The sequence below is a fragment of the Bufo gargarizans genome, unplaced genomic scaffold (assembly GCF_014858855.1).
Source record: "Bufo gargarizans isolate SCDJY-AF-19 unplaced genomic scaffold, ASM1485885v1 original_scaffold_1468_pilon, whole genome shotgun sequence".
Lineage (NCBI taxonomy): Eukaryota > Metazoa > Chordata > Amphibia > Anura > Bufonidae > Bufo > Bufo gargarizans.
In genome coordinates, this window is record NW_025334372.1 from 258300 (window position 1) to 275795 (window position 17496).

General features: G+C 51.1%; 1 protein-coding gene across 2 annotated transcripts in view; it reads left to right on the forward strand.

Annotated features, from left to right (window-relative positions):
- LOC122923322 (SEC23 interacting protein) overlaps positions 1-17186 on the forward strand; it is a 60549-nt gene extending 43363 nt beyond the window's left edge. For both annotated transcript variants that reach the window (XM_044274107.1, XM_044274106.1), the window contains 5 exons: positions 114-216; positions 306-491; positions 568-727; positions 8228-8322; positions 16905-17186. In XM_044274107.1, the coding sequence (XP_044130042.1) occupies positions 114-216; positions 306-491; positions 568-727; positions 8228-8309 (531 nt within the window). In that variant the 3' untranslated portion in view covers positions 8310-8322; positions 16905-17186. The remainder of the gene's footprint in view (positions 1-113; positions 217-305; positions 492-567; positions 728-8227; positions 8323-16904) is intronic.
- Positions 17187-17496: the final 310 nt, after the last annotated feature.

Genomic DNA, 17496 nt, shown 5'->3' on the forward strand with positions numbered 1-17496 from the left:
GCCTTGCCGATCAACGCTGCACGTCTCCATGGACTATGAATCGTGCTTATGAGCCCGTCGGGGCCCATAAGCACTGCTCTCACTAGGCCTTGTGCTGGGTTTTGTTTTCTTAGTTGGATCCTGTTGCATATAGATTGGAGCCCATGATTCTACCTGATCTGGACTTGAAGCCTCTGCTGGTCCCACATCACAAGGGCAGGAAGCGCTTGCACCTTGGTATGTGACTCCTAAGTAATATTAGTAGTTTATTTCTTGCTTCAGATATCTGCAGGGACTCACAATACACAATTCCTTCTATTTGGCAGAGTTGAAGGAAAGCCTCAGCCGCATGGGGTCTGACCTCAAGCATGGATTCATGAGTTCCCTCCGCTTGGCATGGCAGACCCTGAATGAATTTGCTCGTGCTCACACGACTTCATCTGAGCTTCAGGCAGAGCTGGAAAAAGTTGCTGATCAAATTCAAGAGGAGGAGGATAAGCAGCAAGTAGAAGGTGACAGGTGTGGTGTCTGGACCCTAAACTCCTATGGAACTCTAAACTGAACCCATCATTCTCTCTTGAATTGTAGCTGAAAAGCTGGAGGGCTCGGAGTCCTGGCGAGAAGAGGACCTGTCCGTGAAGATCGGCATGCTGAATGGGGGCCGCAGAATCGACTATGTCCTGCAGGAGAAGCCCATTGAAAGCTTCAATGAATATCTTTTTGCGCTACAGAGCCACCTCTGCTACTGGTGAGTGTCAGGTGGGGGGGCACCGACATGATAGAGGGGGCCTCTCTGTGACCTTACAGCCCTCAGCGACATCATCACAAGCCACCCACCCCCACCTCGTTGTCATGATTTTTATATCTTTGGTGACTGTGGCTGAAAAGACCTGTTTGTGCCATCTACATCCCAGGTGTCTGCGGCCACCACAAATTGGCCCCTTCGCCAGTTATCAAGTGATAGCATGGGCTAGTGGTAAGGAGGAAGAGCCCTTTAAAGGGGTTGTCAGAGTTATTGTTTGTTCTTTCTATGTTCCTAACTAAGCAAATGTAACCGCTTTCCAATTCACTCCCTTTATCTCCGGTGGCTGGTTTCTCATATGTCACTGAGGGTCACATGACCTGTGATGTCAGCTTCTCTCCCTGCTCTGATAAAGGTCAGTTACAAGCCTGTGCTGGCCACGCCCCCCTTCACTGCCGTCTGCTCTCTGCTAGGATTCTTAACCCCTTCAGCTGTACAGCTCTGCAGGCAGTGAGGAGACAATGCTGGGCACTGGAGCTGATATACTAGAGAGAGCATTGCACAAGAAGGTAGAGGGAAGATCCTGTGTGTATTAGCAGTGTCATTATACAGCTGGGACTTGTAGTCCTACTCATACAACATGCTGCAGAGTCTCCCAGCAGGCAGACATGTCACTCAGGGCAGCTCTTGTATCCACTCCCTTAGCAGTGTCATTATACAGCTGGGACTTGTAGTCCTACACATACAACACGCTGCAGAGTCTCCCAGCAGGCAGACATGTCACTCAGGGCAGCTCTTGTATCCACTCCCTTAGCAGTGTCATTATACAGCTGGGACTTGTAGTCCTACACATACAACACGCTGCAGAGTCTCCCAGCAGGCGGACATGTCACTCAGGGCAGCTCTTGTATCCACTCCCTTAGCAGTGTCATTATACAGCTGGGACTTGTAGTCCTACACATACAACATGCTGCAGAGTCTCCCAGCAGGCAGACATGTCACTCAGGGCAGCTCTTGTACCCACTCCCTTAGCAGTGTCATTATACAGCTGGGACTTGTAGTCCTACACATACAACATGCTGCAGAGTCTCCCAGCAGGCAGACATGTCACTCAGGGCAGCTCTTGTATCCCACTCCCTTAGCAGTGTCATTATACAGCTGGGACTTGTAGTCCTACACATACAACATGCTGCAGAGTCTCCCAGCAGGCGGACATGTCACTCAGGGCAGCTCTTGTATCCACTCCCTTAGCAGTGTCATTATACAGCTGGGACTTGTAGTCCTACACATACAACATGCTGCAGAGTCTCCCAGCAGGCAGACATGTCACTCAGGGCAGCTCTTGTATCCACTCCCTTAGCAGTGTCATTATACAGCTGGGACTTGTAGTCCTACACATACAACATGCTGCAGAGTCTCCCAGCAGGCAGACATGTCACTCAGGGCAGCTCTTGTATCCACTACCTTAGCAGTGTCATTATACAGCTGGGACTTGTAGTCCTACACATACAACACTGCTGCAGAGTCTCCCAGCAGGCAGACATGTCACTCAGGGCAGCTCCTTGTATCCACTCCCTTAGCAGTGTCATTATACAGCTGGGACTTGTAGTCCTACACATACAACATGCTGCAGAGTCTCCCAGCAGGCAGACATGTCACTCAGGGCAGCTCTTGTATCCACTCCCTTAGCAGTGTCATTATACAGCTGGGACTTGTAGTCCTACACATACAACATGCTGCAGAGTCTCCCAGCAGGCAGACGTGTCACTCAGGGCAGCTCCTGTATCCACTCCCTTAGCAGTGTCATTATACAGCTGGGACTTGTAGTCCTACACATACAACACGCTGCAGAGTCTCCCAGCAGCAGACATGTCACTCAGGGCAGCTCCTGTATCCACTCCCTTTGCAGTGTCATTATACAGCTGGGACTTGTAGTCCTACACATACAACACGCTGCAGAGTCTCCCAGCAGGCAGACATGTCACTCAGGGCAGCTCTTGTATCCACTCCCTTAGCAGTGTCATTATACAGCTGGGACTTGTAGTCCTACACCTACAACATGCTGCAGTCTCTCCCAGCAGGCGGACATGTCACTCAGGGCAGCTCTTGTATCCACTCCCTTAGCAGTGTCATTATACAGCTGGGACTTGTAGTCCTACACATACAACACGCTGCAGAGTCTCCCAGCAGGCAGACATGTCACTCAGGGCAGCTCTTGTATCCACTCCCTTAGCAGTGTCATTATACAGCTGGGACTTGTAGTCCTACACATACAACATGCTGCAGAGTCTCCCAGCAGGCAGACATGTCACTCAGGGCAGCTCTTGTATCCACTCCCTTAGCAGTGTCATTATACAGCTGGGACTTGTAGTCCTACACATACAACATGCTGCAGAGTCTCCCAGCAGGCAGACATGTCACTCAGGGCAGCTCTTGTATCCACTCCCTTAGCAGTGTCATTATACAGCTGGGACTTGTAGTCCTACACATACAACATGCTGCAGAGTCTCCCAGCAGGCAGACATGTCACTCAGGGCAGCTCTTGTATCCACTCCCTTAGCAGTGTCATTATACAGCTGGGACTTGTAGTCCTACACATACAACATGCTGCAGAGTCTCCCAGCAGGCGGACATGTCACTCAGGGCAGCTCTTGTATCCACTCCCTTAGCAGTGTCATTATACAGCTGGGACTTGTAGTCCTACACATACAACACGCTGCAGAGTCTCCCAGCAGGCAGACATGTCACTCAGGGCAGCTCCTTGTATCCACTCCCTTAGCAGTGTCATTATACAGCTGGGACTTGTAGTCCTACACATACAAGCATGCTGCAGAGTCTCCCAGCAGGCAGACATGTCACTCAGGGCAGCTCTTGTATCCACTCCCTTAGCAGTGTCATTATACAGCTGGGACTTGTAGTCCTACACATACAACATGCTGCAGAGTCTCCCAGCAGGCAGACATGTCACTCAGGGCAGCTCCTTGTATCCACTCCCTTAGCAGTGTCATTATACAGCTGGGACTTGTAGTCCTACACATACAACATGCTGCAGAGTCTCCCAGCAGGCAGACATGTCACTCAGGACTTCACTTGTATCCACTCCCTTAGCAGTGTCATTATACAGCTGGGACTTGTAGTCCTACACATACAACATGCTGCAGAGTCTCCCAGCAGGCAGACATGTCACTCAGGGCAGCTCCTTGTATCCACTCCCTTAGCAGTGTCATTATACAGCTGGGACTTGTAGTCCTACACATACAACATGCTGCAGAGTCTCCCAGCAGGCAGACATGTCACTCAGGGCAGCTCTTGTATCCACTCCCTTAGCAGTGTCATTATACAGCTGGGACTTGTAGTCCTACACATACAACATGCTGCAGAGTCTTCCAGCAGGCAGGACATGTCACTCAGGGCAGCTCTTGTATCCACTCCCTTAGCAGTGTCATTATACAGCTGGGACTTGTAGTCCTACACATACAACATGCTGCAGAGTCTCCCAGCAGGCAGACAGTGTCACTCAGGGCAGCTCTTGTATCCACTCCCTTAGCAGTGTCATTATACAGCTGGGACTTGTAGTCCTACACATACAACACGCTGCAGAGTCTCCCAGCAGGCAGACATGTCACTCAGGGCAGCTCTTGTATCCACTCCCTTAGCAGTGTCATTATACAGCTGGGACTTGTAGTCCTACACATACAACACGCTGCAGAGTCTCCCAGCAGGCAGACATGTCACTCAGGGCAGCTCTTGTATCCACTCCCTTAGCAGTGTCATTATACAGCTGGGACTTGTAGTCCTACACATACAACATGCTGCAGAGTCTCCCAGCAGGCAGACATGTCACTCAGGGCAGCTCTTGTATCCACTCCCTTAGCAGTGTCATTATACAGCTGGGACTTGTAGTCCTACACATACAACATGCTGCAGAGTCTCCCAGCAGGCAGACATGTCACTCAGGGCAGCTCTTGTATCCACTCCCTTAGCAGTGTCATTATACAGCTGGGACTTGTAGTCCTACACATACAACATGCTGCAGAGTCTCCCAGCAGGCAGACATGTCACTCAGGGCAGCTCTTGTATCCACTCCCTTAGCAGTGTCATTATACAGCTGGGACTTGTAGTCCTACACATACAACATGCTGCAGAGTCTCCCAGCAGGCAGACATGTCACTCAGGGCAGCTCTTGTATCCACTCCCTTAGCAGTGTCATTATACAGCTGGGACTTGTAGTCCTACACATACAACATGCTGCAGAGTCTCCCAGCAGGCAGACATGTCACTCAGGGCAGCTCTTGTATCCACTCCCTTAGCAGTGTCATTATACAGCTGGGACTTGTAGTCCTACACATACAACATGCTGCAGAGTCTCCCAGCAGGCAGACATGTCACTCAGGGCAGCTCCTTGTATCCACTCCCTTAGCAGTGTCATTATACAGCTGGGACTTGTAGTCCTACACATACAACATGCTGCAGAGTCTCCCAGCAGGCAGACATGTCACTCAGGGCAGCTCTTGTATCCACTCCCTTAGCAGTGTCATTATACAGCTGGGACTTGTAGTCCTACACATACAACATGCTGCAGAGTCTCCCAGCAGGCAGACATGTCACTCAGGGCAGCTCTTGTATCCACTCCCTTAGCAGTGTCATTATACAGCTGGGACTTGTAGTCCTACACATACAACATGCTGCAGAGTCTCCCAGCAGCAGACATGTCACTCAGGGCAGCTCTTGTATCCACTCCCTTAGCAGTGTCATTATACAGCTGGGACTTGTAGTCCTACACATACAACATGCTGCAGAGTCTCCCAGCAGGCAGACATGTCACTCAGGGCAGCTCTTGTATCCACTCCCTTAGCAGTGTCATTATACAGCTGGGACTTGTAGTCCTACACATACAACATGCTGCAGAGTCTCCCAGCAGGCAGACATGTCACTCAGGGCAGCTCTTGTATCCACTCCCTTAGCAGTGTCATTATACAGCTGGGACTTGTAGTCCTACACATACAACATGCTGCAGAGTCTCCCAGCAGGCAGACATGTCACTCAGGGCAGCTCTTGTATCCACTCCCTTAGCAGTGTCATTATACAGCTGGGACTTGTAGTCCTACACATACAACATGCTGCAGAGTCTCCCAGCAGGCAGACATGTCACTCAGGGCAGCTCTTGTATCCACTCCCTTAGCAGTGTCATTATACAGCTGGGACTTGTAGTCCTACACATACAACATGCTGCAGAGTCTCCCAGCAGGCAGACATGTCACTCAGGGCAGCTCTTGTATCCACTCCCTTAGCAGTGTCATTATACAGCTGGGACTTGTAGTCCTACACATACAACATGCTGCAGAGTCTCCCAGCAGGCAGACATGTCACTCAGGGCAGCTCTTGTATCCACTCCCTTAGCAGTGTCATTATACAGCTGGGACTTGTAGTCCTACACATACAACATGCTGCAGAGTCTCCCAGCAGGCAGACATGTCACTCAGGGCAGCTCTTGTATCCACTCCCTTAGCAGTGTCATTATACAGCTGGGACTTGTAGTCCTACACATACAACATGCTGCAGAGTCTCCCAGCAGGCAGACATGTCACTCAGGGCAGCTCTTGTATCCACTCCCTTAGCAGTGTCATTATACAGCTGGGACTTGTAGTCCTACACATACAACATGCTGCAGAGTCTCCCAGCAGGCAGACATGTCACTCAGGGCAGCTCTTGTATCCACTCCCTTAGCAGTGTCATTATACAGCTGGGACTTGTAGTCCTACACATACAACATGCTGCAGAGTCTCCCAGCAGGCAGACATGTCACTCAGGGCAGCTCTTGTATCCACTCCCTTAGCAGTGTCATTATACAGCTGGGACTTGTAGTCCTACACATACAACATGCTGCAGAGTCTCCCAGCAGGCAGACATGTCACTCAGGGCAGCTCTTGTATCCACTCCCTTAGCAGTGTCATTATACAGCTGGGACTTGTAGTCCTACACATACAACACGCTGCAGAGTCTCCCAGCAGGCAGACATGTCACTCAGGGCAGCTCTTGTATCCACTCCCTTAGCAGTGTCATTATACAGCTGGGACTTGTAGTCCTACACATACAACATGCTGCAGAGTCTCCCAGCAGGCAGACATGTCACTCAGGGCAGCTCTTGTATCCACTCCCTTAGCAGTGTCATTATACAGCTGGGACTTGTAGTCCTACACATACAACACGCTGCAGAGTCTCCCAGCAGGCGGACATGTCACTCAGGGCAGCTCTTGTATCCACTCCCTTAGCAGTGTCATTATACAGCTGGGACTTGTAGTCCTACACATACAACACGCTGCAGAGTCTCCCAGCAGGCAGACATGTCACTCAGGGCAGCTCCTGTATCCACTCCCTTAGCAGTGTCATTATACAGCTGGGACTTGTAGTCCTACACATACAACACGCTGCAGAGTCTCCCAGCAGGCAGACATGTCACTCAGGGCAGCTCTTGTACCCACTCCCTTAGCAGTGTCATTATACAGCTGGGACTTGTAGTCCTACACATACAACATGCTGCAGGGTCTCCCAGCAGGCAGACATGTCACTCAGGGCAGCTCTTGTATCCACGACCTTAGCAGTGTCATTATACAGCTGGGACTTGTAGTCCCACACATACAACACGCTGCAGAGTCTCCCAGCAGGCGGACATGTCACTCAGGGCAGCTCTTGTATCCACTCCCTTAGCAGTGTCATTATACAGCTGGGACTTGTAGTCCTACACATACAGCATGCTGCAGAGTCTCCCAGCAGGCGGACATGTCACTCAGGGCAGCTCTTGTATCCACTCCCTTAGCAGTGTCATTATACAGCTGGGACTTGTAGTCCTACACCTACAACATGCTGCAGAGTCTCCCAGCAGGCAGACATGTCACTCAGGGCAGCTCTTGTATCCACTCCCTTAGCAGTGTCATTATACAGCTGGGACTTGTAGTCCTACACATACAGCATGCTGCAGAGTCTCCCAGCAGGCAGACATGTCACTCAGGGCAGCTCCTGTATCTACTCCCTTAGCAGTGTCATTATACAGCTGGGACTTGTAGTCCTACACATACAACACGCTGCAGAGTCTCCCAGCAGGCAGACATGTCACTCAGGGCAGCTCTTGTATCCACTCCCTTAGCAGTGTCATTATACAGCTGGGACTTGTAGTCCTACACATACAGCATGCTGCAGAGTCTCCCAGCAGGCGGACATGTCACTCAGGGCAGCTCCTGTATCCACTCCCTTAGCAGAGCAGGGGGAGGGGCAGAGATTGGTTTTATTTCATGTAAACAAAGGGCCAGAAAAGAACCAGGGAAATGAGGAAAAATATATATATATTATTTTTTTTTGCATAAAACTTGCTTAGCTCAGTTATATATCAGATTTTCAGTGCTATATTATTTTTTTTCATAACTCTGACAACCCTTTTAAGTGTCCTGTTCAGGACACAACGTTTTCTTCTGTCAGTTATTACAGAGAATCCGATTATTTCTGTTGCAGGGAATCTGAAGACACGGCGCTCCTAATCCTGAAGGAAATCTACAAGTCCCTCAATGTGTTTCCTGATTTAATGTTACATTAACCCTTTGTGCCAGGTAAGTGATCTGTGTGTTGTATGACTGGTGGGAAGATGTCTCCTTGATGCTATTTTACATGTACATATGTTGCTATCTGAATTAATAGTCCTGACCATAGGAGCTTACAATCTGTATGAGGAGATGGCGTAAGAGTCCTGACCATAGGAGCTTACAATCTATATGAGGAGATGGCGTAAGAGTCCTGACCATAGGAGCTTACAATCTGTATGAGGAGATGGCGTAAGAGTCCTGACCATAGGAGCTTACAATCTGTATGAGGAGATGGCGTAAGAGTCCTGACCATAGGAGCTTACAATCTGTATGAGGAGATGGCGTAAGAGTCCTGACCATAGGAGCTTACAATCTGTATGAGGAGATGGCGTAAGAGTCCTGACCATAGGAGCTTACAATCTGTATGAGGAGATGGCGTAAGAGTCCTGACCATAGGAGCTTACAATCTGTATGAGGAGATGGCGTAAGAGTCCTGACCATAGGAGCTTACAATCTGTATGAGGAGATGGCGTAAGAGTCCTGACCATAGGAGCTTACAATCTGTATGAGGAGATGGCGTAAGAGTCCTGACCATAGGAGCTTACAATCTGTATGAGGAGATGGCGTAAGAGTCCTGACCATAGGAGCTTACAATCTGTATGAGGAGATGGCGTAAGAGTCCTGACCATAGGAGCTTACAATCTGTATGAGGAGATGGCGTAAGAGTCCTGACCATAGGAGCTTACAATCTATATGAGGAGATGGCGTAAGAGTCCTGACCATAGGAGCTTACAATCTGTATGAGGAGATGGCGTAAGAGTCCTGACCATAGGAGCTTACAATCTGTATGAGGAGATGGCGTAAGAGTCCTGACCATAGGAGCTTACAATCTGTATGAGGAGATGGCGTAAGAGTCCTGACCATAGGAGCTTACAATCTGTATGAGGAGATGGCGTAAGAGTCCTGACCATAGGAGCTTACAATCTGTATGAGGAGATGGCGTAAGAGTCCTGACCATAGGAGCTTACAGCCTGTATGAGGAGATGGCGTAAGAGTCCTGACCATAGGAGCTTACAGCTTGTATGAGGAGATGGCGTAAGAGTCCTGACCATAGGAGCTTACAATCTGTATGAGGAGATGGCGTAAGAGTCCTGACCATAGGAGCTTACAGCCTGTATGAGGAGATGGCGTAAGAGTCCTGACCATAGGAGCTTACAATCTGTATGAGGAGATGGCGTAAGAGTCCTGACCATAGGAGCTTACAATCTGTATGAGGAGATGGCGTAAGAGTCCTGACCATAGGAGCTTACAATCTATATGAGGAGATGGCGTAAGAGTCCTGACCATAGGAGCTTACAATCTGTATGAGGAGATGGCGTAAGAGTCCTGACCATAGGAGCTTACAATCTGTATGAGGAGATGGCGTAAGAGTCCTGACCATAGGAGCTAACAGCCTGTATGAGGAGATGGCGTAAGAGTCCTGACCATAGGAGCTTACAATCTGTATGAGGAGATGGCGTAAGAGTCCTGACCATAGGAGCTTACAATCTGTATGAGGAGATGGCGTAAGAGTCCTGACCATAGGAGCTTACAGCCTGTATGAGGAGATGGCGTAAGAGTCCTGACCATAGGAGCTTACAGCTTGTATGAGGAGATGGCGTAAGAGTCCTGACCATAGGAGCTTACAATCTGTATGAGGAGATGGCGTAAGAGTCCTGACCATAGGAGCTTACAGCCTGTATGAGGAGATGGCGTAAGAGTCCTGACCATAGGAGCTTACAGCTTGTATGAGGAGATGGCGTAAGAGTCCTGACCATAGGAGCTTACAATCTGTATGAGGAGATGGCGTAAGAGTCCTGACCATAGGAGCTTACAATCTGTATGAGGAGATGGCGTAAGAGTCCTGACCATAGGAGCTTACAATCTGTATGAGGAGATGGCGTAAGAGTCCTGACCATAGGAGCTTACAGCTTGCCAATATAAGAGTCCAAATGACAGCGGAGTTGAACAAAGCTGTCATTCCCCTACCATTGTTCTGCCCGCTTCCCCAGTACTTTAGGTCAGTGTTTCCCAACCAGTGTGCCTCCAGCTGTTGCAAAACTACAACTCCCAGCATGCCCGCACAGCCAAAGGCTGTCCAGGCATGCTGGGAGTTGTAGTTTTGCAACAGCTGGAGGCACACTGGTTGGGAAACACTGCTTTAGGTCTCTGCTTGTACTTTGGGTTCTTTGGAGTCTGTTTTCTGTAATGATCCTGAATGCTCCTTTGTTACATATTTAATATGGTCGAAAAAGACATAAGTCCATCAAGAGATGGGTAGGGATGTGAATTTTAAATAAAGGGAGTGCAACCCAGATTTCTACACATTATAGTAAGCAATAATGAATCCCTCTAACCCTTCCATATAACGTCCCCTAATCCTGCTCTGACCACGTCCTGAGACGACTACTCCACATATTTACAGTTCTTGTAGTAAAGAAGCCTTGATGCCTCTGGAGACTGATTTTTCTCGCTTATATCATTGGGGGACACAGACCGTGGGTATAGCTGCTTGCTGCCACTAGGAGGCGACACTAGGCTGAAAACTGTTAGATCCTCCCCCGCCAGCTATACCCCCTCCAGCCAGGAGAGAGCCTTCAGTTTTTAGCTTAGTGTCGTAGAAGGCAGATACCAGCGAGGTAGCGCGGCAGCAGGGGGGGCGGAGCTTCTCGCCATCATTTCGATTCTTCTGGAGGGGGCGGAGAGCATAATTTTCCCGCCGCGCTTCCCTTCCTGCTCCAGCCGGAAATGCATTGCTCGTGCGCACGTTTCCAACCTGAGAGGAACGTCGCTCGCCGCATCCTGCCTCCTGGGGACACGTTCCAGGAAAGGTTAAACTGCTCCACTCTGGTAGAACCAGCGCTGCTCCCCTCCTCTGTACCCTCTCTGGCTCAGGTCCAGTCGGACCCAGCGGATCCCGCGCTCCAAGTCCTTGGTAGGGCTACCCATTATGCCTGCACTTCATGCAATGTGAAGTTTCCTAGGGGCCAGACGAACCCCCTCTGTGCCTCATGCCAGGCCACCCAGAGTGTGCTGCCTCATTCGCAGTCTACTGACGTGCATCCTTCTGCCGCAAGTATAGAACGGGAATGGGCCAAATCCCTGTCCCGGGGCGGTGACTGACCGATCTAAGATCTCCGAATCCACCCATTCCTTAATGGGTCGCTTGGTGGAGACGTCGTCACCTGCGCAACTTGCTATCTCCCAGGGCGCATCATCCAGGAGCAGACACCCCAGCAAGCTTCCCAGGCAGGAACGCCTCTCCTCCTCGGATGCATCTCCTTCTCCCCCCGGTTCGCTGTCCAGGGCATCCTCGTTGGTTCGGGACCTTTCGTCCGGAGGTGAACTCGCTGAGTCGGACACGGATCTGGATCTGGACCACTCGTCCCAGATGGCCGCCTTAGTGGACAGTCTGGTCTCGGAAATTCGGGACACCTTTTAACTTCAAGAGGAGGGCCCCTCTTCCAGTCACCAGGGAGTTTCTTTCCTGCGTAACAAGCAGGCTCCCAAGTCGTTCCCGGTACATGACGACTTTTCCATTCTCACCGCTAAAGCGTGGGAACAGCCAGGTTCACGTTTCCTGATCCCCAAGCGACTGGATCTTCTTTATCCATTTTCCCCGGATTGGGTGGGTAAGTGGTCTTCCCCTCCAAAGGTGGACCCGCCGGTGGCTCGCCTGGCCAAGAATACCACTATTCCGGTTGCGGACGGCTGCTCTCTGCAGGACCCGGTGGACCGGCGGGTCGAATCGCTGGTGAACTCGGGGGGTTTTTCTGCCACCGGTTCGGCACTCCATCCCATTTTCGCTTGTGTTTGGGTGGCTAAGGCGGTTTCTGAATGGGCCCTGTGCTTACATCAGGATTTAGACTCGGACCTTTCCCGCACAGAACTCCAGGCTCTGGCGGCCCAGATATCGCAAGTACCTTTGCGAGGCGGCTCTGGACGTGGGCTCCATGGTCGCACGGTCCTCCGCCTTTGCCTTCTCCATTCGGCGGGAACTCTGGTTAAAGGCCTGGCAGGCTGATTCTCCCAAGCATTCCCTTCTCTCCCTTCCTTTCGCTGGTTCTCGTCTTTTTGGGCCCAAACTTGACAAAATCATTTCTGAGGCCACGGGTGGCAAAAGCACCCATCTTACGCAGCCCAAACCCAAGAGTTCTTCCCGACCACGTCCTTCTGCGCCTCGCCAGTCCTTTCGTCGCTTCATGGGCACCCGCCCGGTGGCTCCCTCGACCACAAGGCAGCCCACCCAGGAGCAACGGCGGAAGCCTTCATTCAAGCCACAGCCCGCCTGGTGTTCCCGAGCGCAGCCTCAGCACTCTTCCTCCGGCAAGCAATCCCCAGCCTGAAGGTGCGCCCCCACCTTCCTAGGTGGGGGGGTCGGCTCCTTCATTTTCAGGAGGTTTGGCAGGCCCACATCTCAGACGCCTGGGCGCTCAAGGTGGTCTCTTCAGGCTACAAGTTGGAGTTTAAATCCATGCCTCCAAACCGTGTTTTTTATTTTTTTGTATTTTTTTCTATCCCGTGTCCCTAGGGATCCGTCTCATGCGGGACTTTTTCCTTCAAGCGGTTCAAGATCTGCTGGTCAGGGGAGTAATCTCCCCGTTCCGGTTTTTACTCCAACCTCTTCATGATGCCCAAGAAGGAAGGAACGGTCTGCCCAGTGTTAGACCTCAAGATGGTAAACCGTTACCTTCGTGTGCGCCGTTTTCGCATGGAGTCTATTCGCTCCGTGATAGCTTCCTTGGTGCAAGGGGAATGGCTAACTTCCGTGGATATCCAGGACGCCTACCTGCACGTCCCCATCGCAATCGCCCACGAGCGGTTTTTCCGCTTCGCGGTCCACTCGGACCACTGCCAGTTCGTCACCCTGCCATTTGGTCTGGCGACTGCACCGAGGGTGTTTACAAAGGTGCTCGCTCCGCTTATGGGCCTTTTTCGCTCTAGAGGCATCACCTTGATTCCGTACCTGGACGACATTCTCATCAAATCGTCGTCGTTCCAGCAGTGCGAGGAGAGTCTGCAGATCATCTTGGACACCCTCGCCCGCTTTGGGTGGAGAGTGAACCTTCGGAAATCCTCCCTGATCCCGTCTACTCGGATTCGGTTCCTCGGTATGATTCTGGTCTCCGGGGCAGCTCAGGTGCGTTTTCCAGCGGACAAGGTGAAGGACCTTTGCAGCGCGGTTCTCCTGTTGCTTCGGCAGCGCAGTGTCTCCATCCGGACTTGTATGCGGGTGTTGGGCCTTATGGTGGCCTCGTTCGAGACGGTGCCATTCGCTCAATTTCACACCCGGGCTTCTCAGCGAGCGATCCTCTCGACCTGGGTCAAGTCCCAGGAGTCCTTGGATCATTGGTTTTCTCTTCCTCAACAGGTTCTGTCGGACCTCCATTGGTGGCTCTCCCCAACTCACCTGGAGATGGGGAAGTCTTTCCTTCCGATCAGATGGACGGTCATTACGACCAACGCCAGTCTTCAGGGTTGGGGAGGAGTCTTCGGTACTCGGACTGCCCAGGGCGAATGGTCTCCGTCGGAGTCCAGACTATCCATTAATGTCTTGGAGCTTCTTGCAATTTTCCGCTCACTGCGCCATTGGTCTCCCCTCCTGCGGGGCCTTCATGTCCGAGTCCAGTCGGACAATGCCACAGTGGTAGCATATGTCAACCATCAGGAGGGGGACTCGCAGCTCGAACGCCAGGTCGGAGGCGGCGAGGATCCTCAGATGGGCGGAGGCCCATGTTCCAGCCCTGTCGGTGGTCCACATTCCCGGCGTTGTCAATTGGACGGCAGATTTCCTGAGCCGGACGACGATAGACCCCGGGGAATGGTCTCTCCATCCGGAAGTATTCGACGCTCTGTCATCGCTGGGGACGGTCTGAAGTGAATCTGATGGCCTCCGGCCTCAATAACAAGCTTCCGTGCTACTTTGTCCATGCAAGGGATCCCGCAGCTTGCGGAGTGGACATGCTCGTGGCGCCGTGGGATGAGTTCACGTTCCTCTTGTCTTTCCGCCGTTATCCCTCCTGCCTTGGATCCTCCGCATGATCCGGTGGGAGGGCGTTCAGACCCTGCTGATCGCTCCGGACTGGCTGTGCCGGGCATGGTATTTGGATCTTGTCCTCATACTAGGGGACGTTCTGTACCCGCTCCCTCTCAGACTCAATCTTCACAAGGGCCCGTCTTTCACCCGAGTTTAGATACTCTGTTTGACGGCGTAGCTCTTGAAACCTTCCTTTTTTGAAGCAGCGGGGTTTTTCCGATGCAATGGTTCGGACGCTCATTTGGGCCAGGAAACCTACCTCTTCCAGGATTTATTATAGAACCTGGAAGTCCTTCCTTCGTTTCTGTGAGGTGCGGGACCTATCTCCCAGATCCTTCTCCCTGCCGGTTGTTTTGGCCTTCCTTCAGTCCGGACTGGAATTGGGCATGGCGCTCAGCTCCTTAAAGGGCCAGGTGTCGGCCCTTTCCATTTTCTTTCAGCGATCCTTGGCGGGACTGGGTCCTGTTAGGACCTTCCTTCAGGGCGTTGCACACTCCACTCCGCCTTACCGTCCCCCGCCTTATCCGTGGGATCTCAACTTGGTACTGGGGGGTTCTGCAAGCTTCTCCTTTTGAACCCTTGCGGGAGGCTTCCCTCCACCTGCTGTCCTGGAAAGTGGCCTTCCTGGTGGCCATCACATCCATACGTAGGGTTTCAGAGTTGGCAGCTCTGTCATGCCGTGAACCATTCCTAGTCTTTTATCAGGACAAGGTGGTCCTCCGTCCGGTCCCTTCCTTTTTGCCCAAGGTAGTCTCGACTTTTCACCTCAATGAGGACATTGTCCTGCCGTCCCTTTGCCCTGGGCCCTTCCATCCGAGAGAGGGGTCGTTACACCATCTAGATGTGGTGTGGGCTCTGCGGATTTACCTTTCGGCTGTGGCTCCCTTTCGGCGCACGGACTCCTTGTTCGTTCTACCGGAGGGTTCTAGGAAGGGATTGGGAGCTTCAAAGGTGACGATCTCCCAGTGGTTTCGCTCCACTATTTTGGAATGTTACCGCATTCGGGACAGGACGCCCCCTCCAGGGATCACGGCCCACTCTACCAGGGCACTTGGGTCCTTCTGGGCTCACTTCCACAGTGCGTCGGCGGCTCAGTTGTGTAAAGCCGCGACTTGGTCTTCCCTCCACACTTTTGCAAAGTTTTTTTTACAGGGTTCACACTCTCTCTCGCTTCTGCGGACGCCGCTCTGGGCCGCCTGGTCTTGCAGGCCGCAATGTGATGGATGTTGCGAGGTTCTCTACCTTCTTCGCTCTGTTGTGTTCCCTCCCCAGGGACTGCTTTAGGACGTCCCATGGTCTGTGTCCCCCAATGATATAAGCGAGAAAACGAGATTTTGTGAAACTCGCCTGTAAAATTTGTTTCGAGTTTGATTCATTGGGGGACACAGCACCCACCCCGTTTGGATCTGTTGACCGTGGAGTTGGTTGATGTTTTATCCTTCTGCTTCTCCTACTGCTTTTGCACAAACTGAAGGCTCTCTCCTGGCCGGAGGGGGGTATAGCTGGCGGGGGAGGAGCTAATTTTCTTCAGCCTAGTGTCGCCTCCTAGTGGCAGCAAGCAGCTATACCCATGGTCTGTGTCCCCCAATGAATCAAGCGAGAAACAGATTTTACAGGTGAGTTTCACAAAATCTAGTTTTTTTTCTTCTCCAGATGGAGGCAGTGTCCCCTTGTCTTCTGAGGGGATTTTACTTGGAGCAAGCTTTTCACCTTAATTTTTGTATGGCCCATTTACCCGTATTTTTTTCGCCCTATAAGACGCACCTGCCCACAAGACACAGCTAAGAGGACAAGAAGAAAAAAATAATACTTTATCTCAGAGCATCAATCAGACACCCAATGTTAATCAGACCTCAGCTCAGACCCTGAATGTTATTAGGAGGAGCAGTACTGAAAAATGTGCACCTCTATCTAGGGCTAACATGTCTGGTATCATGGCATTACACACAGGCACCATGTACCAGACCACGACATGTGTGTAGTCCCCAAGCCACTGCCTTTTGACTATTGCAATATGCTATTGGCTACCAGTTTAAAAAGCTGTGAATGTGAAGACTGCTGAGACTTCTAGTTCTCCAGAATCTGCTGCACGCAGTCAAGTCCAGTAGCTGTCCCCCTCTTACTGCTGATAATGACTGTCCCCAGCAGTCACTTTGCAGAGAGGTCATACACTCTCGGGTCTCCTCACAAGCTGCCTGCAGTGACAGTCGGGGCTCATAAGCACTGCTCTCACTATGCCTTGCGCCGCCATATTTGATCAGGCCACCAAACCTTCCACACACTGATGCCACACGGTAGCTTCTCCACAAAGGTAGCTTCTGCAAGAGAAGACCAGGAAGCGGTGAGTTCAGAGCCCAGGGAGCGCTGCATTCACCGATTCCCAGTCCTCCTGTACTAATGAGCGCTTCCAATCTCTTTCCTCATAGCGAAGACCCTCCAGGCCCCTTATCAGTCGGGTTAGGGACATGTTGGCTTCTGGTCTTCAGTCTTGGTTGTGTTGTTTGATGCCAGTTTTTCTCTTTTATGCATACAGGGGACCATCAGCCTGGACAGCGTTTCATAGACTAGACAAGTCTGTCGCAGAAGGAATTCCAAGACTTCTTTTACGGATGAATTGTTTTATTGACCATAAAGGCCGGTTCTGATGTTCTGACTTGTAGCCATTGCCTGGATTGTAGACTACTTTGAGGATGTTTCACCAAATAGAGCTTCAGGGGTTTTTGCATTGACTTCTGCATTTATTTCTAGCAGAATATTTCTCCCTGCCCAGGAAATGGAAACCCATGGAACAATAAAAGTTTTTATTGATATTTAATTCACTTTGATTTGTGTTTTTATTTTTTGTTTTTTTTCACCAGGATACATTGCACAACAGACACAATCAGGTGCATACGTGACATGGCAGATATGCAACACTATATCTGCACAGGGACAGTTCTTTATTTTTACTGGTGTTCCTGTCTATAAAGGTAGCCCTACACATTAGATAGGTTCCCTTTAAGAGACAGGCAGACTTCTATCACCAGGATTTTGTGTATAGAGCTGAGGACATGGGTTGTTAGATGGCCGCTAGCACATCCGCAATACCCAGTCCCCATAGCTCTGTGTGCTTTTAATGTGTATAA